General features: G+C 35.6%; 1 protein-coding gene across 2 annotated transcripts in view; it reads left to right on the forward strand.

Annotated features, from left to right (window-relative positions):
- Nucleotides 1-20,041, forward strand: part of LOC132126381 (sodium-coupled neutral amino acid transporter 3-like) — a 40,983-nt gene extending 20,942 nt beyond the window's left edge. For both annotated transcript variants that reach the window (XM_059537597.1, XM_059537598.1), the window contains 12 exons: nucleotides 4,195-4,268; nucleotides 5,416-5,508; nucleotides 6,126-6,207; nucleotides 9,434-9,516; nucleotides 9,706-9,764; nucleotides 11,552-11,716; nucleotides 12,400-12,479; nucleotides 14,027-14,127; nucleotides 15,961-16,085; nucleotides 16,231-16,375; nucleotides 16,883-16,986; nucleotides 17,887-20,041. In XM_059537597.1, coding sequence (XP_059393580.1) covers nucleotides 4,195-4,268; nucleotides 5,416-5,508; nucleotides 6,126-6,207; nucleotides 9,434-9,516; nucleotides 9,706-9,764; nucleotides 11,552-11,716; nucleotides 12,400-12,479; nucleotides 14,027-14,127; nucleotides 15,961-16,085; nucleotides 16,231-16,375; nucleotides 16,883-16,986; nucleotides 17,887-17,991 — 1,216 coding nt within the window. In that variant the 3' untranslated portion in view covers nucleotides 17,992-20,041. The remainder of the gene's footprint in view (nucleotides 1-4,194; nucleotides 4,269-5,415; nucleotides 5,509-6,125; nucleotides 6,208-9,433; nucleotides 9,517-9,705; nucleotides 9,765-11,551; nucleotides 11,717-12,399; nucleotides 12,480-14,026; nucleotides 14,128-15,960; nucleotides 16,086-16,230; nucleotides 16,376-16,882; nucleotides 16,987-17,886) is intronic.
- Nucleotides 20,042-23,353: the final 3,312 nt, after the last annotated feature.

A 23,353-nucleotide genomic window follows, 5' to 3' on the forward strand; every position in this document is an offset into this window, starting at 1 on the left:
CCTTGAGCAAGGCACCGAACCCCCAACTGCTCCCCGGGCGCCGCAGCATAAATGGCTGCCCACTGCTCCGGGTGTGTGTCCACAGTGTGTGTGTGTGTGTTCACTGCTCTGTGTGTGTGCACTTCGGATGGGTTAAATGCAGAGCACAAATTCTGAGTATGGGTCACCATACTTGGCCGAATGTCACTTCACTTCACTTCACTTCATTATCTAAATTAGCCTAAACATATCTGGGGACTCCATTGATTGGCTTTGAAAGAGCAGCTCTTTGTACAAGATAATGACAAACAAAAAAACCTTTGCTTTGAAATTCAGCTTCCAGTGGCTTACCGGGAAATGTTATTGCTCAAGGATATGCGTTTATTTCATGTTCCTGGAATTATAAAGACATGTTTAGGAGTCAAGTCTCAAAACGGGAAAGTGGGAACAAGAATTGTGTCATACAAAGTAGATATGCCAAAAATAGAACTGAATATCTGATATGATGATTTGCTGTAGCACCATGCTCAGTTAAATGTATATATATTCTTTCTCAGTTAAAATAATCTTTGACAAGAGTGCTGTTGGAGTCTCATTTAACAGTGTGCTTCTAGTCATCCACTTCTTCCTCCATTTGCTCCATTAATTTAGATCTGATGAAGCCACTTGGATAAACAGCCTTTAATAAATGTAAAAACACGTCTAGACACTCTGGAATAAATTGTGTGAGATACTAAATTAATGTGTTCTAGCACCAAAGCATTCAAGACTGGTATTGAGCTCAGATTTAACACTCTTAAAAAAAAAGAAATGAGAGAAATGTTGATTATTAATTTTATTCTGTGCTGAAATTAATCAACAGAAAAATTTATAATATAATTTTTTATATTATCATCATTTATATCACTACATTTCAAGAATATGGAGTCAGTAAGATTATTTTTTTAATTATTTTAAGTCAGACTTTAATAATGTTACAAAAGATTTTATTAGGGATTCAAGCATGTAGCACTGAATCTGAATCTTGGAGAGATGGAAGTACTCACACTGTCTACAACGTCACCAAGGCTCGCCCTAATCGGCTTGATGGGGCGCTACAGCAGTCAAAAGTATGTAATCGCTTATAACTCCTAAACTGTCAGTCGCAGGCTCAAGTGTCTTATGCTGATGGAATCCTTGGCTTACATTGGACAAAATGCATGCAAGGTTTGCTTGTGAGCCTGGCAAAAATTTTGGGTATTTTGGATTATTTAAAAAAACTATTTTGTGAACTATTAGTCATAGGTTTTTCACCGGATTGGAACCGAACCAGTGCAGATATACTTCTCTGGACAATGAATATCAATTAAATATATATATTTAAAAAAGTAGAACTTTTGACTGACCATCGCAAAAGGACTCCAAAACTTTTGAAAGGGGCAGGGCCACTTTTACTAAAATGGCTTTTGAACAGAATGAGATATTGTCACCAAACTCAGAACACTTATGTAAGAGCTCAATCGGAGGTCACTTCAAAAAAATTGTGGAGTTTGGCCACGTGGTGGTGCTATAAGAAGGGAAAAAAACAAAAAATGGCTATAACTACGCAACCATTTGCAAGTCATGTTCTATTCTATTCATCCAAGTCATTTAAGGGGGCTTTCACACTGGCAGTTTAGTGCGGAACAGGGCACGGTTCGCATGAAAAATCGCTAATGTGAACGCTGTCATCGGACTCTGGGGTACCGAACCCGAGGCTACCTGTATAAGGCGGTCTGAGTTCGGTTGCTCCCGAACTGTGGCGCGGTTTGCGTGAATGTGCAAGCAACACGGACTTGGGTGCGCACTTGTTCAGGAAGTAAAGTATCCCGCGCATGCGTAACATTGTCGATCAGTGTTGCCAGATTGGAAATGCCCAAGTATCGTACCAGAAGTTCAAAATTATCGTATTTGGAAGAAAATTATCGTACACGAGTCAAAAGAGTTATTTATCTATTCTAAACCAACAACATTTCGACACGACCTGCAATTTACCACAATAGATAACAAGGCGTATTGTTGGACGGAAGCAGTGAGACAAAATACTATCCCATTATTTTCAGTTACTGTCTCCGGCGTGGCATAATAAAACATATTTAAATGATTTTTAACACTTGCTTCGTCGCATCCAGTGATGAAGGAATTTAGCTGTTTATGCGTGGTGCAGTTAACTCCACATCTGAGCCGCTGTCATCGGAATCCTGCGTGTTGCCCGATGTTGAAGGGGTTCTTTCTGTCATGGACCGCAACTAGTGCTCGTTGTCTTTAAAGCAGGGCACCCTCCTGCATTCTTAACACACCCTCAGGTACACACAAACGCATTTAGAGTGTCTGTAATGAGCCGATTTCTTGTATGAGTAAAGAAGCCATATGACTGCAACTACCCTCATTTAAATTTTCATAAAATTCTGAAATTATCGTACATTACGGGATTTTTTTCATTATTGATCGTACATCGTACAGAGGTAAAAATTATCGTACAAATACGATAATTATCGTACGTCTGCCAACACTGTTGTCGATATCATTGTTTCCTCAACACACTAGAGAGCCGAGGTTGATTCCACACATTCCTAAAAGTCCCAATTAAATTTATTAAAATTAAATAATTAAAATTATGCTGTGCATAATAGCACCAAAATAACAAAAAAATTACAACTATGCTCATTTGCGTTGTGTTCTCCATGCGTTTTCCGTGTGCGTTTGCAATGACGTAAGGTGACTGCAAATGCACCTGGGTTTGATACAACTATTGAGTGTGAAAGCAGACCAACACTGCGGGCGGTGCCGGGAACATTCGCGCTCGGGCTCGGACCGCAGCAAACGAACCCAGTGTAAAAGCCCTCTAAGATGCAAGTAAGTTGAGTGTTCCAAATCAGTCAATAGTGAGAGCGAGATTTCATTTCAGTTAGGAAGCTTTTGGAGCAGATATAAATGCTAAATTAAGAACTTTTTCCTGTGACTTTTTGAGCTTAGATGATATTAAATATCTCATCACAATCAGCTGCTAAAGAGGATGAATTGATACTGAACTGATCACATTCATTCAAGCCAGCTGCCTCCATTGACACACTGCAGCTGGTGAACAAATCGCATGTTCTGTCTTCGATTTTTCAAAGCTTTTTAACCTTCACAATGTTGCCTCCTCCAGTGTAATTTGTTATTAAATGTAAGCGATTAGCTGTACTAGTTGTGCTCCACTTGTTTAAATATGAGTGGAATGTTAGTCAAGGCTGTTTTTTTAATGCTGAATATCCGTTTCAGAGCTCATGTGAGTCAGGGCACTGCTGTTTCTTGCAGAACTGCACTCATTGACTTCTTCTCCTGCAGTCTGGCCATGTCGTTTGGAAAAAAAGAAGGAAAATGGAAGACGTAAGAAGTGTGGAGTTGAAACTGAGTGCTTGGCAGAGGGCGGTTAGGCCTGGTCAGTATAGATGCCAAGACATTCTGGAACTAGGAAAGGGGACTAAACAGGGCATTTGGATGGATGAAAAAGAGTCAGTAGATCATATTTTGGGTTCCCAGCTTGAGATGTTTATCCAGATGTTGGCAGCTGGAGGGTGCCGTTGCATTTATGTGCTATTTGTGATGTGCCTGTGATTACGATGTCTAGTATTTTTCCACCTTACTGAGACTTTTGAGCTCTTATAATTAGGCCATATATATATATATATATATATATACACACACATACACACACACACACTACAATCCTGCATTTTGCATGAAAATTTTCTTCTGATTTGTAAAAAATGGCCTACAATTACCCAATTATAACCTAACATACAGTTTTTCCTCCCATAAAAATAAGAATTAAGCTTTTACAAATTATATTAATACATTAATTATATGATATATTTTTACGTTACAAATGGTTCTTAAAGCAAAAATGTGACAAAACGCATCATACAGTATCTTGGGAAAGTGTTGGGTTTCATTCAGCAAGTATGATGTATATGACAGTGCAGTTATATTGTATGATTGATAGAAATTCTTTTTTTTGTAATTGTTTTTACACTAGAATATTACTTTGTGTCTTGAGTGGGCTTATTCCATGTGTGTTTTAAGCTTTCCATACTGTGCTTTTGAACCGAAGGCTGTTTTAAAGAACTCTATAAATATAACACATAGCCATACTCAGACTTGACAGTGACATTTGGTTCCAGTTGCAGTTAATTTGTCTTCTCTGTCTTTCAGAATCCTCCTCACTGTTATCGCTGGTCTGTCTGCATACTCCATTCACCTGCTGCTAAAATCTTCAGGCATTGTGGGTGAGTATTTCATTACACTGACCCGGTACCAGTTTAAGGCTCTCCTCAGTATAGTTAAAAACTGTTCCTGAAGCTTTGGCCTGAGCTAAGGTCATGTCCACTCTGATACGTTTTCGTTTGAAAATGCATCTTTTTCTCTCCGTTTTGGCCTTCCATCCACACTGAGATGGCGTTTTCATCAAGGATAACTTAGATTTTTGAAAATGCTCTACAAAGTGGATATACAAGTATTAGTTACCGCTGTATTCACGACGCAGTGTGGACTCTGAAAATAGAGGCTTTTGAAAAACACAAGTTTTGTCATGTGACAATTATTATACCAATACATATCCGTGTTTATACTGGTAATGTGCATGTTATGTGCTATGCACTTTCACACTATTGCTACAGAGGTGTTACTTTGTACACTCTTCATATCACAGTCCTTCAAAGATGAAAGCAAATTTACTCATGATCGCTATTTGCGGCAAAATACGAGAGCAGTTGCGTTATAGATCAGACATACAATCGTGAGTGTGTGCGACCTGGACGCGTCAGTGAATGATGAGTTATTTTCATAAATAAAATAATCCTGTCAGAAAAACTGCATGAAAACGTCTCATATCTGTTCTGTGTGTATCATCTTCAGCTTAACGGCTTTACACATGCACAGAAAGCGAATTTAACTTTTTCTGATGTTTCAGTGCAGATGAGACACTTTCGGACGGGGAGCAATTTAAAACGAAAGCACAGTTTTCAGATGCTTCCGGATTAATGTAGACTTAGCCTACATTGAAGAGCTGAGTTAGATGGAGGTGCTTAACTGATGTGGGATTGCTCTCTCTTTTGACCATCTGCCTCACTCTTCTGTGAGAGATTTTAATTGGCCAAAATATTTCTGGTGTGCGTTAAGCTAAAAATAGCCAAGCGTCTGCTGTGCTTGATCAGTTGTGGCTGTCATTGACAGTATAAGCCCATGGTTACATTGTTTCCCCAAATCAATGTTTACCCCATGCTTACCTTGAAATACAAACAAACCTTACATATAACATGATATTACTTACTGATTTACAATTCAATGATCAATTTGAATGACTGTCAAATAAATGTTATAAAACAGAACCTGATTTATTTATTATTATTCACATCTTTGTCCTTTTGTTGTCAGGCATTAGAGCTTATGAACAACTGGGCTTCCGAGCCTTTGGCACACCAGGAAAGATGGCTGCCGGCATTGCGATCACCCTACAGAACATTGGAGGTGAGATTGTCAAACGTTACGTCTCAGGAGACACAATGTATTGTTTTGTGGCCTGTCAAGGGCACAGCACACGTCTGCAGAGAGAGTGACTGGGCTTAGATAGATAGCAATGCTATTTGTTTCTCATTTACACTCTAGGTCTTTACAGTTATTTTTTAGTTTCTTCATTATCAAGGTAACCTGTCCTCCCAGGATTTCACTTCTATTACAGACTATCTGCTGATTATTATTGGAAATATAAATAATTTTCTTTTAAAAAATATTGAATGTTTTTATAGGTTATTCCAAGATGTCTGATAATTAGTTAATTACTATGAATAAATCTAAATTAATTAAATGAGTCTGTTGTACAACATGATTTTATTTTATTTTTTAAAGCTGAACTGTGTCTTAATCTACAGTGATGGAAAAAGACCCTGAGCTGGTTGGCGTTTGGTGCATGTTTATTAAAACTAAAAATAGAACTCATTCTCTTCTTTACTGTGACATTTGCTTCCAGGATAATAACCACAATCCCCTGGAGTGGACGAATGTGTCCTGGATTTGGTTGTTTACTGTATATGTGAGTGCGTGTGTATAAATCTCACAGTCTCCTCTCTCTCTTTCTCCTTTCATAGCCATGTCCAGCTACTTGTACATAGTAAAGTATGAGTTTCCACTGGTTATCCAGGCTTTTCTCAAGGTGGACAATCCATCAGGGTGAGTACACATGTCTGTGCACGTTTAAAGTCGTGGTTTAGTTCTCAAAAAGCAACACAGATACATCATCTTGAATTTCTTTATTACCATGTGACCCGTTTCGAGCGTGTTAGGGTATCAGCAGCTGTGCACAAAGACTTACTAGAAAGACAAATAAAACATGAGATCTGTGTCACTTCTCTAAATGTTTCTGCGAGATAACAGTGGCATAAAATGAAAAACAGAGTTGCAAGTTTCCTGCATCAAATGTTTCTCTTGAGAAAAAGACCCAGTGATGTCTCATCAAAAGTCTCAGACTGTGTTTATGCGATTAAACGTCGTCCGAGTTAGAATTTTATGAACTTTTATTTAAATGAAACACAATTAAAAGCATTAAAAATGTCCTTTGGGGAGAAAAATGGTAAGAGACAGAAAGCAGTGTGTGGGCACTAAAAGGTTGTCTGATTAGTTGAGTCTGTAAAAGCATCTCTTTCAATGCTTTCCTTTTTCTTTTTGTCAAATGCCAGCCTTTCATCGTGGGCACGAGGGTGTTAATGCTAGCCACCACATCAGTTTGGCCCCTGGTAATGATTACTGCCAATTTGTGTATGTGTGAGCTGTGCAGTTTCTCTCAGATCAATAGGTCCCTGAGGATTTCTGAGTCACACACTAAAATCCTCCGGCAGTATTGTGTGGAAGTGTGTGCGTGTTAGAGGAATACTATGATAGATGGACTAGATTTGATGAGAACAGGTTTGTATGCATGTGAAGGTCAGATCTCCCCTGACTATAACACTCGGATGGCCAGCAAAGGATATGTGTGTGTATGTGTGTGTGACGGTCCATGACGCAAGCTGACTGCAGATGCTGTGATTGGAGCTCGGCCTGACCGAAGGCCTGTGCACACACTCTGGAGGACGCCTCAAAAACTCCACGGAAACGACCTTTGGCTGCCTCATTTGAATTCCTCACCTCTCCAGGCGAGCGAGCGAGGATCACGAAGCAGTAACAGTGACTATTCATTTCAGTTTTAGCAGGCAGTGCCCATGAATCTACATGTGTGACAGTCTGTGGAAATGAACACCAGTAGGAAAGTTAAAAAAAAAGACCTGTCATTGTAGACCGTGACACAAATGAAAACAAGGAAGAAGAATAAACAGTCCATTCTGTAAATTTTGCCAGCAAGACAAAATATGTCAAAATATTTGATTATATGCTCAACAATTCAAAAGTTTGGGGTTGGTAAGATTTTTTAAATGTTTTTGAAAGTCACTTATTTATTTGATCGAAAATACACTAAAAGCTGTAATATTCTGAAATTGTATTGCAATTTACAATAACTGTTTTCTATTTCACTATATTTTAAAATGTTTATTCCTGTGATGCAAAGCTGAATATTCAGCATCATTTCTCCAGTCTTGAGTGTCACAAAATCCTTTAGATATCATTCTAATATGCTAATTTGCAGCTCAAATTATTATAATTTTTTATTGTTATTATCAATGTTGAAAACAGTTGTGCTGCTTAAAATTATTTGTGGAAACCACAATACATTTGTTTTTTCAGGATTCTTTGATGAATAGAAAATTCAAAATAATAGCATTTATTTTAAATAGATGTATTATGTAAAATGTTTATGTGCATTCTATAAAATAAAATAAAAACCTTTTGACAGCTAGGATAAACTGTAAAAAGAAATATAAAGAATGTAAAAAAAAAATTACATGATCAATCAGACTACATATTGCAACTTTATTTTTCTGTAAATCATGAGATTCAACTAAACAGTTTTAAAAAAGTTCAAATGACTCCTAGAACAAACTAGATATATTTAGAACTAGAATTTTTTTTACAGTCTGGATATTTTTGTTAGCAATCTTTAACAGCAATTTGGTCCTGATATGCGAATGATGGCAATGCAGATAAAAGACAGAAAGCTGTTCCATGTGTGAAAGTGGCTGCTTTCCTTCTTTCCTGTCTTGCTATTTGTCGAATGTATTTTAAGTCACTTTGGTAAGAAAGCTGGTTAAAAGCGTGTAAATGTGGCCATTCATTCTGCACTCAGACATGTCCTCATCCAGACTAGACATGGAGGGGTGGATGGGTGCAGAACTGTTGAGAAGAAGTAACTCAGGCAAGTGTTGGCATGCCTTTCAATGGCTGACTCACACTCCTGCCCATGTGAAAGATAATGAACATCGCACACATATGGATGCTGAGCTAACCAGTACCATGGACGAGCACCAGTGCTGCTGATCTTGTACCTGGTACTGTTCACCTCACTGAGATCACATCTCCACCTCATAAAATCCTCCCTCAACTGAACATCTTTGGCTTGATGGAGTCACTCTGTTGTCTCATATCAAGCTGAATTTCCAGGCAGGGTACAGGCCGTCCCTAATAATTCTCTCTCTCTCTATATCTTTGTTGTTCAGAGCTTCTTCAAGAGATGCCATGTTTCTAGTCTTAATGGGTGCAGAATAACAAGATTAGCAGCTTTAGGACGATTTAGAGAGGGAGAGGATTTCCTCTAAATTGGCCTGTGATTGAGCACAAGGGTTTGGGTCTAAATAGCTGCTTAGTCACATATCACAAAACATTTAAAGGGCACTGATCACTCCTGCTGCTCCAAAAAAAACTTTAAGTCCGATTTTGACAACAACAAAAAAAAAACAGCAGGAACAGCAATATGATAAAAAAAACACACAAAGTTAAATTAATAAATGCATCAGTATTAATTATCACAATAAACAAGTCTTCCATTAAAATAAGCTAGTAAAACAACCAAAAAAAAAACAAATAAAAATGGTAAAACAACGCACAGTTTGAATTTATGAATGTAAGAATCAAAAAATTTTTTTTTGTATGTTATGTATTCATTATGTTTTTTTTCTTCCTTTTTATTTCAATTAACAAAAATGGTTTTTAATAGTTTTAGATTACAATAGCACTGGTAAGAATAATATCTGACCATCATTTTTATCTGACATAAACTAAATGAAAAGGAAAGTCACTTTGACTCGCATACCAAAAGTGAAAAAGGATAAACAAACAAAGAAATTGATTTATTTTAAATAACTAAATACATCTATTGTTGTAACAAAAATTACAATCCTCATCATCTTCCATACTATTTTAGGGAAATTTTCATTTACACAGAGTTATCAGTTGTGGATAAGAGGATTGTGGATTGCGGACTAAGTGTGGACTGAACCATTTCTAATTCTGTTTTTGTGATGTTTGGCAGGGAGTGGTATTTAAACGGCAATTACCTGGTTGTCATTGTATCGTGCTGTGTCATCTTGCCGCTGGCTTTAATGAAGCAGCTCGGTAAGTCATCTCAAACTGATTCTTATGCACACATCTCTTATTCTGCTTGTAACTTGATGTCTGCACAGCCACATGATGTAAATTATTAGCATATATATTTTATTGAATTGTAAGAGTGTTGCAATGATCAGACTTCTCACAGAGGTGTTGTGGGTAATTGTCACTTACTCATCTCACGGTGTGTTTCAGGGTACCTGGGCTACACCAGCGGTTTCTCTCTCACTTGTATGGTCTTCTTCCTTATTGCGGTATGTTTTATGCTCTAATTATAAATATTGTCAATGGTGGACCAAAGAATGAAGACAACGTTTCTTTCAATATTGTGTCTAAAATTTAAATTACTTCTTGTTTATTTAACTGTTAAAAAAGTTAATTTATTTGGGGTTGCCTATCCCTTTAAAAATGCTTCATTCAGTTGCCATGTGCTGCTTAGTATTCTAATCACAAAGCAGTACTCTGCTATTTTGAATTTTATCTCTAAATAAAATGCTGAGAGCATGAAAATTATTATTTAATCTTGAAACAGTTCCAATTAACAGTTTATAAATCTCATAGTAAGCTGGGGGATTTTAGGATGTGCTCATGTTTTCCACCAGCAGGATCAGTGTGTTATGTTGTGTGAGTGTGCCTTGTATTTTTAGAGTGGGGTTGTGTTTGGTGCACCTCACTGACCTAGTTTTGAAGGGGAGCTTTAATCTTTGCACACGGCTCTCACTCTCTCTCCTCATGCTGGTGTGTGATTGTGGCATTGGCTGTGCCACATGTTTGCGCTGGATTTATAAAACCGTCTAGTCTTCACACCAAAGTCTGAATATGATAACATTGCCTCTCTCTTCTTCTCTTGATTCATCATCCCTGCTGTGATGTGAGCGAGCACCAAATGAAAAGACACAATGGAGCCACTTCAACATACACTCTCTCTCTCTCTCTCTCTCTCTCTCTCTCTCTCTCTCTCTCTCTCTCTCTCATCCGGCTGGTCATGTGACTGATGAAGGACATTATAAAGCAGTGATGTGTACCTTTTAGGATTAAAGGGGTCATATCATGAGAAATCATGCTAAACCATCTCAAAAAGACCATCTTTTGAAACTAAGCAAGCAGTAAGAATGACTCCTCCTTGGGTTTCTGACATCAGAATACTAAAAAAAACAAATACTACCTACATTTATAGCAATGCATGTTTTAAGTCTTAAGCCTGTAAAGTGTAAAATAATATTTAGAATAATCTAGTTTTTTAAAAATAGAACAGTTATTAAAGCTTTAGACAATGTCAATAGTGTCAATATGTGTTTTTTGTGCGAGATCATATTTAATACATCAGGCTTTTATGGCTCATAAAGTATGATACTGGAGAATATGGAGCTCAAACTACTAACATAAAATGCATATGAATATCAGTTGTCACACTATATCTCGCAATAATATGTTTTAGTAAGATGATATTTAAATGCTTAGTATTATGATCAAAGCACTATATTTATTTATTGTGGTGCACAACATATAATGCAATGTAATACAATAATTATTGAGAAATTAACAGATAAATGTTCCCCAAAAGCCTGATCATATTTGATACTTTCATTTTAACATGATAAAAAAAAAAAGATTGCTTCAATCCAAGTGTTTATCTTGATATATTACTAACAATATAAAATATATTCTTATGTTTACTTTATAAAAATAGGTTTTACAGGGAAAAAAGCTGAAATGGGATGTTTTTAGAATTATACTAAAAGACTTTTAACTTGCTAAAAATAGTAAACAATTGGCAGTCACACATCAGAAGGCATGTAGTAGATTATGTACAATAAGTTTTGATAACATAAAAGGCTTTATATGATTTAAAAATCATGTCCTGTTTGATTATAATGAGGGACAGAAATCAAGAAATTTTCATTAATTTCCCAATGTGATTAACTATAAGTGGAACCTAAAGAGAAAAATGATTAAATGATGACATGAACCCATAAAAACTCATTGCAAGATCAGCACAACCTACACAGGACTAATTATTCAATCTCTCATCTCTCTCCAGGTGATCTATAAGAAGTTCCAGGTGAAATGTCCTTTTGAAGACTTTGCCTATAACAGGACAGGGTTGGGCTTTAACACAAGTGTGGCAGCTGGTCCCGGAGGAGTGGAGATGACCCCTGAGGGTGACCCTGCCTGCACCCCCCGCCTCTTTAACATCAACTCACAGGTATATCACCGTGTGACTGAAATCATGCTATGACATTCATATGAGTCGTGTGATATAAGACTTTAAGCCAAAATTAAATGACAAACACTGCAGTTCCCAATAAGCCTTTGCATGACTCGCATATATTTGGGCTTAATCCAAACAAGCCTTTAGATACCAGTTCTCAAACTGTATGAAAATCTGGATTTTCAGCTTATGTAATATATTCACATTTATAAAGTACATGTAGTCGGGAACCTTTAATGGACTGTGGTTTTATATATTATTGCCAAGAAGTTCGCTAAATTGGAAAAATATGAGCCGAAAGATGGCCATTTCTCACTACCTTTTTTACTACCGCTCTGTTATTGTAGGGTACAAAAATCACAAACATCTCCTTAAAGTGACAGTTCATACAAAAATAAAGAATTTGTCATCATTTGCTGACCCTCATGTCAAACCCATATAGCTTTCTTAAATGTGTAAGTCTGTAGTCAGCTCAGTCCGTCTTTGTGTGCACAGGACTGGCATTTTAAATGAGTCCAGGCCTGAGCTCTGTCCAACTCTGACTTAATCACAGCTACAATTAGCTCTCTGTTATGTGCTACAGTGTTTAATGGGCTTTAAAGCGTGGGGTTTGGGGTTTATGGTTGCCGCTGTTGTATCCGTGGTGACGTGATGTGGTCTGGTTTGTGTGCTTTTAGACGGCCTACACAGTTCCCATCTTGGCGTTCGCGTTCGTGTGCCACCCAGAGGTGCTGCCAATTTACACTGAGCTGCGCAAGTAGGTGGCAAGTTCTTTCACAGGTCTAGAATCACACATGAGTCACGCTGTGCATATGGATGCTATTACACTGTGCGTGGCTACCCATCTGCTTCACTGTCCAGAGAGCTGGGGTTTAACCATGCTGGAAGTAGCAGATTTACTCAGGCATTCAAGGAATATTACAGATTCAATGCAAGTTAACCCCAACCAACAGTATCTTTGGCATGCTCTTTTAATAATGTTCACAAAACCAGTCATAAGGGTAATTTTTTTTTCTAAATTTCTACACCATTTGAAAGCTGAATAAATAAGCTTTCCACTGATGTATGGTTAGTATGGTATGACAATAATGTTTGGCTGAGATACAGTACAACCATTTGAAAATCTGGAATCCGAGGGTGCCAAAAAAATCGAAATATTGAGACAATTGCCTTTAAAGCTGTCTAAATGAAATCCGTAGCAATGCATATAACTAATCAAAATTCATTTTATATATTTACAGTGGGAATTTTACAAAATATCTTCATGGAACATGATCTTTACTTAATATCCTAATGATTTTTGGCATTAAAAAAAAAATCTATAATTTTGACCCGTACAATCTATGTTTGGCTATAGCTACAAATATACCCCAGTGACTTAAGACACTGGCACTTAGAATGAAAGTAAATTGGGGTTGATCTCTAAACATTAAAATACTGTTATAAAAATACAGCCACAGAACTTAAGCAATATGCATGTTAGCTTGGTTTTAGCAAAAAAAACAAACAAAAAAAAAACTTCTAACCTTTTCTATTTGAAGTTAAACTGTTCAAAAGTTTGGGATCAGTAAGAGTTTTTGTTTTTTAATTAAATTAAATTGATTAAAGTTGACAGTAAAGCCTTTTAGGCACTTGTATCACTCTTTTAAAATATATATTAAGCAGCAACTGTTTTCAACATTAATAATAATAAAAAACGTTTCTTGTTCATCAAATCAGAATATTTGAATGATTTCTGAAGGATCACGTGACACTCAATATTGGAGTGATGATGCTGAAAATTAAGCTTCGCATCACAGGAATAAATTAAATGTAAAAATATATTAAAACCATAAACTGTTCTTTTAAAATATAATATAATATTTCACAATATTATTGTTTTCACTGTATTTTGATCAAATAAATCCAGCCTTGGTTAACATAAGTGACTTCTTGCAACAGCATTAAAAGCCTTATAGACTCCAAACTTTTGAACAGTAGTGTATTTACAATTTTGCACACCCTGAAAACTTCTCTACACCGCAACCTTAATTTTTGCTTTTATACAAGAAGAAACAAGCTGAAATGATTTATTTCTGGTTATCAACATTACACCACAAAACATGGAATATTATATTTAAGTACATAGAAAAAACGGTCTCTTATAAAGACTTTAAAATGCCAAAATTGGAAATTAGTGTAAATATTTCTGCCTTATGACTATATCAGAGATTGTTAGATGAGACTGGAGTGTGTTAAACTTTATAAACTTTATGAACTATTATCACTATTTTTTTGTCCCATCCTTATGTTCACTGATTTCAGCCCTACAAAGACAAAGATGCAACACGTCTCCAACATCTCCATTGGAGTCATGTACATCATGTACCTCTTGGCTGCTCTGTTCGGGTATCTGACCTTCGTTGGTGAGGACTATTACCATCACTCCCTTTACTATATGTGCATTCTTTCTTCATGCAGACAATTTTCTCAAAATAAATAGAACATGAGTAAAATGATGACAGGAGTAAGTGACAATAAAAATAACAGTCGGATTGCAGTGGCATTTGTAATATTGAAATATTAAGGTGTAGTCACGCTTACATTTAACAGAAAAAATTTGAAATCACTGAATTTCGCTTATGAAATTTTATCAAACAACAGTAAATGTGTGAATGGGAGGTGTTATTTTATTTCTTGAGTTAGCTTGCTAAGGCTTAAACTATAGAATCCATAAGAAAGTCTCTGTACTGGATGAGCAAATATGAAGGGAACACTATTTTAAAACAGATAAGAGTATCTTAAAATGCATGCAACTGTTTCCAAGTTTCCAAATGTTCATGTTTCATTGTGGTCAGGCTGTTGACTCCATTGTAGGCCAAAGATAAGATTCAGAGTCTGATTTTGGACTTGCTTGGATGGCTAATGCAGAGTGAACCAAAATCTAGGGCAAGACAGAAATGCAGTACGTTACAGAGCAAGAAGCAGCAGGGAATGGTAGTTGCCACAGTTGCTGAAGGTCATGTGGTCGTCCAGGACAACTACTACAGATCATGAGGAGACAGCAGTGTGACTCAGCTGAGATGGAGAGAGTGGAGGAGGTTTTGTTGAGGAGAAAGAGGAGGTGAGACCTGTCAGGATGAATGTGCTGAGTGGTCACTCGAGTTGAGATGTCAGAGGCCAGCTGAGATCAGTGACTGCAGCGGTAAAGAGGCAGGAAAGAGGTTTTTTTCTTTCTTTCTTGTTTTAGATACAAAATTGTAATATTTACAGCTTTTGAAGCATAAGAGCAGATTGAGACCTGCTCAGCTGTCAGCATGTGTTTGCTGATGTCACAGATCTATTTTCATCAGTTTCGTCAGTGTTATAAACTCAAGGTCATGTTGAAGTAGTACTAGCACTCCATCTAGTGGCCGTTGTGTCTGGATAAAAACCATAACTGTGTGTGGAATAAGAGTAATCAGATGCAGTAAATCGTAAATCTCAAACTGTGGTCAATGAAAAATCAGTTACTCAGTTAATTTGGTCTTAATGTTTTTTTTTTATTATTGTTTATATATATATATATATATATATATATATATATATATATATATATATATATATATATATATATATATATATATATATATATAATTACAGTTTACAATAACCATTTTTTATTTTAATATATTTTAAAAGATTAAAAAAAATTTTTACATTCCTATGATGCAAGCTGAATTCTTAGCATAATTTCTCCAGTCTTCAGTGTCACGTGATCCTTCAGAGATCATTCTTATATGCTGATTTGAAAAACTTTGAACATTTCTTATTATTATCAATGTTAAATAGGTATAAATGTACAGTGATAAATGTAATGATTCAGCTGGTTTATCAACATATTTTAATGAATTAACTTGTGTTAACATTTATTTGTGATCAAATATTTCTGTTGTGTCAGTTTAGAAATTGATTCAATTCGGTCCAGCTTCTTAACTAGTCTGTTTAATTTCAGTAAATTAAAAGGTTTATTAAAAGTGAGAGTATTTTCTGGTTTCCCCCAGATTTTAGTTGTTAGGTGCTCCGCAATTTTCAAAAAGTTATTTCTTTATTTATTTTATTTGTATTTTTTTAAATGGTCCACCACTTTAAAAAAGTTTGAGAACTATTGAATCATTTTTATTATTAAGAATTAGTATAATTGAATAAACCTTCTTTTTTCTACATTTAAAATGAAATTGAACTTGATATTACATTGAAATGAATATATTTGTGTGTAGATAAGGTGGAAGCTGAGCTGTTGCACACCTACAGTCGAATCGACCCGTATGACACACTCATCCTGTGCGTTCGTGTGGCGGTGCTGACCGCCGTCACACTCACTGTACCCATCGTGCTGTTTCCCGTGAGTTTTACACACTCTCACACACATTTGAGACCTTTACAATTCAAAATAAACTACATCTTACCAGGTTACAGCTTTGTTAGAGGAGACAGGATCAGATGACTGGCAGTATTTCAAAGCTTTGCCTTTTAATGTCTTTTCTCAGGTAAGGAGAGCGATTCAGCAGCTGTTCTTCGCAAATAAAACCTTCTGGTGGCCACGTCACATTGCCATAGCTGTCACCCTCCTCACCCTCATCAACTTACTGGTCATCTTTGCCCCGAACATCCTGGGCATCTTCGGGGTCATCGGTGGGTTTGGTGCTATTCTAGTCTCTTTATAGCACACATTCTCTTCTTCTTTCTTGTGAAGTTTCATTGGCGTGAAAAGAGTGTGAGATACAGTGTCCTTAAGTTTCACCATGACAACATCAAGGACCTCAAGTCACTTTTATCTCCACATGCATTAAAGTCTCAGACTATAATACTGTATGAACAGTTCCAGCCGTGCATAAATCCATTGCCAGCAACATTATTAATCTCCTTTGGAATGTGTATATAATTATCAGCAAAGTCCAGTTTCTCCTGGTCTCACACTTATCTTGACAACACTAATTGTGAGTTTTACCTACCTCAGAGAAGAATGAACACTATTGTTCTGCAAGTGCCTAACCGCCATGAGAAATCTCTCAGTGGCTTATGTAACTTAAATAGCATTAGCTCAAGATTTTCTGACACTGTTAAGACTTAGGCATGAGGCACGATGTTAGTGAAGTATGAAGGTTTAGGTTTACTGTACATGTGTTTATTGTTCCGTAGGTGCCACGTCCGCGCCGTGCCTCATCTTTATATTTCCAGCTGTGTTTTACATCCGCATTGTTCCCAAGGAAGAGGAACCCTTGCGCTCAGCGCCGAAAATCATTGTGAGTACTTGGACATGCTGTATTTGATTCCTTCCCATTCATCCACAGTGGGATCAGGTTTCTTACCTCTTGTAGGAATGTAGATGCTTTGAAAACTTTCACACTGTTAAATTGAGATCCTCTGAAAAGCAATCATGCTAAGAGCTTCGGAAATCCCTTGGGTAAATCTTTGGTGCGATCCAAGACTATTGTAAACTAGTAAACTAATTCCTCCTTAAATTACAGCAAACTCCAGGAATCTTGGGGCGAAACCTGAATGTATAATTTTAGTATATGTGAGTCTCATGAAACGTTCAAAAAATAATTAAATCTTTTTTAAAAAAGTATATTTTTTGTGTTTTTTAAAGACATTTTAACATGACATAAGCATTTTTTCTCCCTCTCTTTTTTTATTACAGTAACTTTAAAAATACATTTGTAAAGTTTGCAAATATATATATATATATATATATATATATATATATATATATATAAATAAAATAAAAGTGTCACAAATGTCACAATGCAATAAATAAATACCTTAATGTTCAGAAAATTGGCTTCATTTTGTTTGCACATTTTATTTCATTTCTTACCCAGACATTTCTTCATAATATGCACCCAATCATATTTTTAGAATACATATTCCATTATGTATTTCATTTTAATGTGCTCAAATGAGCTTAATTTTAATACAAAACATGTTTAAATGTGCTTAATTTTAAAAGTTAAATCACACAATGCAAGAAAACGTATGAAAAAACCTGTAATGTGCTGAAAAGTCTTAATTTTGTTTGCAAATTTCATTTTGACCCTGACATTTCTTGATAATGTGCACCCTGTAATACTTTTTAGATCACATGTTTCGTTAATCATTTTGGCAACATTGTTAGTAATCTTGCCTCTCTCCTTCTTTTATAGGCTGCTTGCTTCGCCTTATTAGGAGTCCTGTTTATGATAATGAGCCTGAGCTTCATCATCATTGATTGGACATCAGGGACCAGCAATGGAAGCATTGGTCATTAAGGCCTCACCCTCTAATGGTTTATGCTCTTTAGTATTACTCTCGGGTCAGTAGTTGGGGAGGATGCATAATCTCTCAGTGATCAGTCACAAGAGTAGTACCAGATTCTTAGCTTTAGTTGCATTCAATTATTGTATTATTTAGCCATGCGACCTGCATATGCTATAAATGGGGTCTTGCCCCATCTCAGGCCGCAATAAAAACATTTAAAGTCCATCCGCTCCTAAAAAGGAGTGGTTGGGACAAGGAAATAGGGAGAAATAACCAGAACAAGAAAAACAAAGCAGTATGCAGGGTTTGCAAACAAAAGGGATTTTGCATTCTAACCAAACAGACTCATCCACTGGCCCAACCTCCCATCCATCCCTTCATACCTCTGCCCTTCGGCCACATTCACAAGAGATTAGAATCACAGTAAGTGCTCAGTCCTTATGGGAGGATTGGTGGTTATTAAAGCATATTTCATCATATTTCATGTTAGATATAGCAATACTCTGTGCAATAGCTGTGAGATATCTGACACTGAAGGCTCTTGAGAAGCCTTGTCCAGAATCCAGCCTTGATTTGGCTGCAGTCTATTACACAATTTCAAATTTATGCAAACTGTACGTATAGATGAACTGGTCACATTTTATATGGATTTATAATATTTATCCTTTCTACAGTATTTACAGATAAATATATTAGTAGATATATGAGCATAAATATACATGATATATATAAGAGTATTCTGATTCATCTGGTGTTCTCAAGGTTGTCTCTCACATCCTTTTACAATATTATATTTAGCTAAAATGCGATATTTAGAAGATTTAGATTTAAAAAGACAGAATCATCCAAGATGAAGGCACAATCTTCTTTTTTTAGGAACACTACTGGTTGCAATGGGAAAGCACAGTCAATCATAGGGTCAGTTTATAATGATCCCATGAGTTCTGCTGACAGACTGATTTTGAAACACCAAAAACATAGATTCACAGGGTCGAGAAACAAATGTGGTGCATTGATGCACATTAATGTTTTAGCTACAGGATGGTAACATTGCCCGGTGGAAGCTGATCAGTTTTGCTTCTAGATAGGCTTCAAAGAGAGGCTATTAACCCAAGTAGACAGATGATTTTGGTCATTTAGCGAATATTGAAACTGTAGCACTTTCAGTTGAAGCACAACTTGCGTTCAGTCTCTTGACCCAGCTACAAGTTACAACATAATCATAGATTAATATATTTTGTAGACAGATATATGAATTAAATCACATGTACTACTAACTGTAAATTGTTTGAAGATAAAAAGTAATGTGTGGATGTCTAACATGGTACATGAATATTTTAAACATTGTAATTGAAACTTGTCATCCTAAAAAAACTATAAATTAAGCACTTACTGGCCCATAATGATCTTAGTGGTAACACTGTGGTGTTTTAGTGTGTGTGTATGTGTGTGTTCTCTCCTCTTCTTGCTAATGGAGAAAAAATACTTCAGTATGTGAATGTACTGTAATGGACTATAAGATGTCTAAATGGATAAATTGTGGTACTTTTTTATTCATTTTTGTCTGTTTAATTCATGTTTAATGGATAGACCAGCCACACATATAACTAAATCATCATATCTGTGAACCTGTATTAGCATAATTACATATCTTGATATATTTTTTCAGTGTTTTACATGTCCCTGGTGCTGCATCGAGGGCCTGTCAGACAGTAAAAAGACACTGTAATTTATTCCAGATTACAATCTGTACTTCCTTGTTTATCATGGCTTCATTTCCCTCTTTGTGGTCTTTTGGATATAGATACATATATAGAGAAATTAATGATTAAATATGTCTGCATGATTGCTGAAGTGCATCACTGAAATAACCCATTGATCATTTTTTGGTAAAGAAGCATTAAGTTGTGTGTTCTGGTGATGGTGAGATGTTATTTGTAGTGGTGTAATGCCTCACACACCAATGTGGTTTCTCAAGCACAAAAGTGTCCCATTGTTTTAGCAGTGTGTGTTGATGTCTGTTCACATGCCTGAGAACTAAATGTGCCAGTTGTTAAAGAATTGCCAGTATCCGTCCTTGAATATACCAGTGGCTCTAAATGATTCAAAGTCTGAACTTTACTTTGAAAGTAGTCACGTTGCCCAAGTTGCATTTCACCCCAAAATCAGACAAGAATAAATATATAATATATGTTTCATTATTTATATACTTGTATTCAGCTAGGACACATCAAAGTGGACAAAAGTGACAATTAATAGATGTTTCTGGTCTTTTAGAACTATCAAAGAATTCGAACAAACAGCACAAAATCAGCATATATTAAAAAAAATATTTTGAAAAAATCTCATCGGCCCCAGATGTGCATATCTATTCAATTATGATATATATATAAATATATGTATGTATGTATATATATATATATATATATATATATATATATATATATATATATATATATATATATATATATATATATATATATATATATATATATATTTTTTTTTATATAACAGGCTATATATCTATATAACTGTCATTTGATTTTGGGGTGACATTTGGTGAGATTCACTGAGAGAGATTTTAATTTTGATTTGATGGTGTTTATGATTATTTTTAAACAGAGCATAATGTCTATGAGTATTTTATGTCTATGAGTATTTTATATCTTAGAAATAACTCTGTCTGATGTATCCACTGCATAAAATAATGATTTTATGATGACGGTAGTTCAAGTTAATCAGTAAGATCTTATAAACTTCCTATCAGTTGAAAAATCTTTAGTATCAATGATGAATCATGGATAAATATGGTTCCATTTATTAAAGCACAGTCTGATTGCTGCAACTACAGCATTAGCAGGGGTGCACCAGAAACTGACCTGAATGACAAGATCCCCCATGATGCAGTGCTTCCATCCCCAGGCTTTTACACACAGCTTTGTTGATTTTGAGCTGATGCCTGGGCTGCACCTGCAGATCACATCGTTACATGATCTCCAAATCTGCAAGGTATCGCAAAGTAGCAGATAAGATTTGAATTGTCTTTTTAGCAGCTGTGTACTTGTGTCCATTCAGCGTGATGTTTCCCTTGTGATGTAATGAAAGTGTCATCTGTTTGTAACAGTTTAAACGAGTTCATTACTTACATGGCAGCATTTATAAATAATGTACATAAATGTAAACCCTTTATATTATAAGCACATCTGTAGTTTGTATATTGTAAATAGTCAGATCATGTTTAGTCTGATGATTAAAACTTAATAATTTTTAAAAATGCTTTTTAAAAAGTCAGTTTATGTCTTTATTTTCTTTATTCTCAGTATCGAGTACATTGCTGGCAGTTATTGTACTGTAAACAATGTTCAAATAAAATAAAATAAAGAATAAATAATATTAATTCATTCTTGATTCAGTCTACAGCTGTATTTCTCATATTCATGTGTTTATTTGATATCTCTGTGGCTCACAGAACAGGTGACCAATACAAAGGGGAGTTGAATGCTCTGTTTACGTGTCATAGATCTATCTAAAGCAAAATTGCAGGTTGAGATGAGGTGTCTATTTCAAGGGCACATTGGTCTGAAAGCAGTTCCGGGGAGCAAACCTACAGATCTTCTCTTCCTCCCTCAGCAGCTGTCTCTTTTCCTTCCTGCTGATTGTTCACTTAAGTGTAAAGCTGTTTATGTCAAAACAGAATCTTGCTTTGAAGCAGCAGTTTCCTGAAAATGTTCACATGGTTTGTGTTTCCTCCTCACAAGAAAATGTGCGGATAATCTATTTGAATTCATTCGATTTGACAGACATGCTGAATTCCAGAAATATACTAAAGTTGAATGTACAGTACAGTGGATGACATCAATACACCTTTTAAAATAGAGGCACTTTATTGGCAGAATGAAAAACCTTTAAAACCCATGGAACTTTTCTACTGGACAAAAAGTTCTGTATAAGTTCTATCTTTAGATTATTTAATTGTTTTCAAACATGATACAAAAAAAAAGTTCTTTAAACAATGATTCACTGAAAGGTTCTTTCAGAATCAAAATGTTTCTTCTGTGGCATATTGCTGAAATTGCTCTAATTTATCTAAATTACTTTCCATATAATGCTGTTTATCTGCATGTGTTATCCAATTATAATCTGATATAATCTTCATTTCACAAGGAAATTATGCAGTCACACTTTTATACTCCTTTCAGTAGGCTATATATATAATGTTTATCCACATTATTTAATGTGTGAAACTTCCGGTGTCATTAGCTTCATATTCTGTTAGCAGTAGTAGCTACAAGAACTCGTTATGTTTATGCTGTTTTACTTCATTTTATATTTTAATATTTCAAAATGGTATTTCTTATCAAATTATTTCACACAATAGTTTTGCTGTTTACTACACGATTCTTCTAATCATTTACATATCGTTGCTAATAAATCAGAAGTCTCGCACATTCACAGAAATTTCGAGTTGCAAAATAAAAAGAAATTCTGCTAATTGAGAGTAGGCTACTGTCTTTCTATCTTGAGTTTAGAAATAAAGACTTAAGATGCAAATTAAACAGCTATTAAACTCAATTGTTAACAGTTCACTTTTTGAATGACTTTTAAACAGGCTAAATGGAATTTAGAGTAAAGTATGACTACTTTCAGACACACGGGGGCGGTATAAACAGACAGGTCTAGCTCTCTGTCCTAATGTTGTTTGCTCTAGCTAGTCCAACGAAGGAAATGCAGTCCATATGGAAAGATCATTGCGAGCTATTACTTTAAACAAGGTTTTATCTCCTGCCTAAGCGCAAATCATACAGAACACATGCTGAAATCAGTGCGTCAATATTGACATAAGTCTCAACAAAATACATTTCTAAAAGAGGCCCTAAAGAATGTCATTTGTCACCACTGAAGGGCAAACAAGAGAAAGTCAGCTGTACTACACACACACACACACACACACACACACACACACACACACACACACACACACACACACACACACACACACACACACACAGGCCATTTTGTGTAAAGAAACATACCAATACATATATAATATAATATATTACATAATCAAAAATAGTTGTTCTTATAATAATTAATAGCCTACAAATAAATAAATAACCCACTAAATTTAAAAAGAGAGTTTAAATGAATTTATAAAATACAATAAATAATATTTTTTTACATTGTTCTGTAATTAATTCGCTGTTATTTTGTTATTTATTTAGCTATTTAAGGTACTTCGGGAGTAGATACTTGGTATTTTCTTTAAAGTCGAATACTGCGGAAAAACTACATTTCCTATGAGCGTCGGCGGCGGACCAATCAGAGAGAAGCTGGCTGGCAACGCGTGAGGAGCCCAGCAGTTCTGAACTGTCT

Source organism: Carassius carassius, chromosome 44 (genome assembly GCF_963082965.1).
Source record: "Carassius carassius chromosome 44, fCarCar2.1, whole genome shotgun sequence".
In the NCBI taxonomy this organism is placed as follows: domain Eukaryota; kingdom Metazoa; phylum Chordata; class Actinopteri; order Cypriniformes; family Cyprinidae; genus Carassius; species Carassius carassius.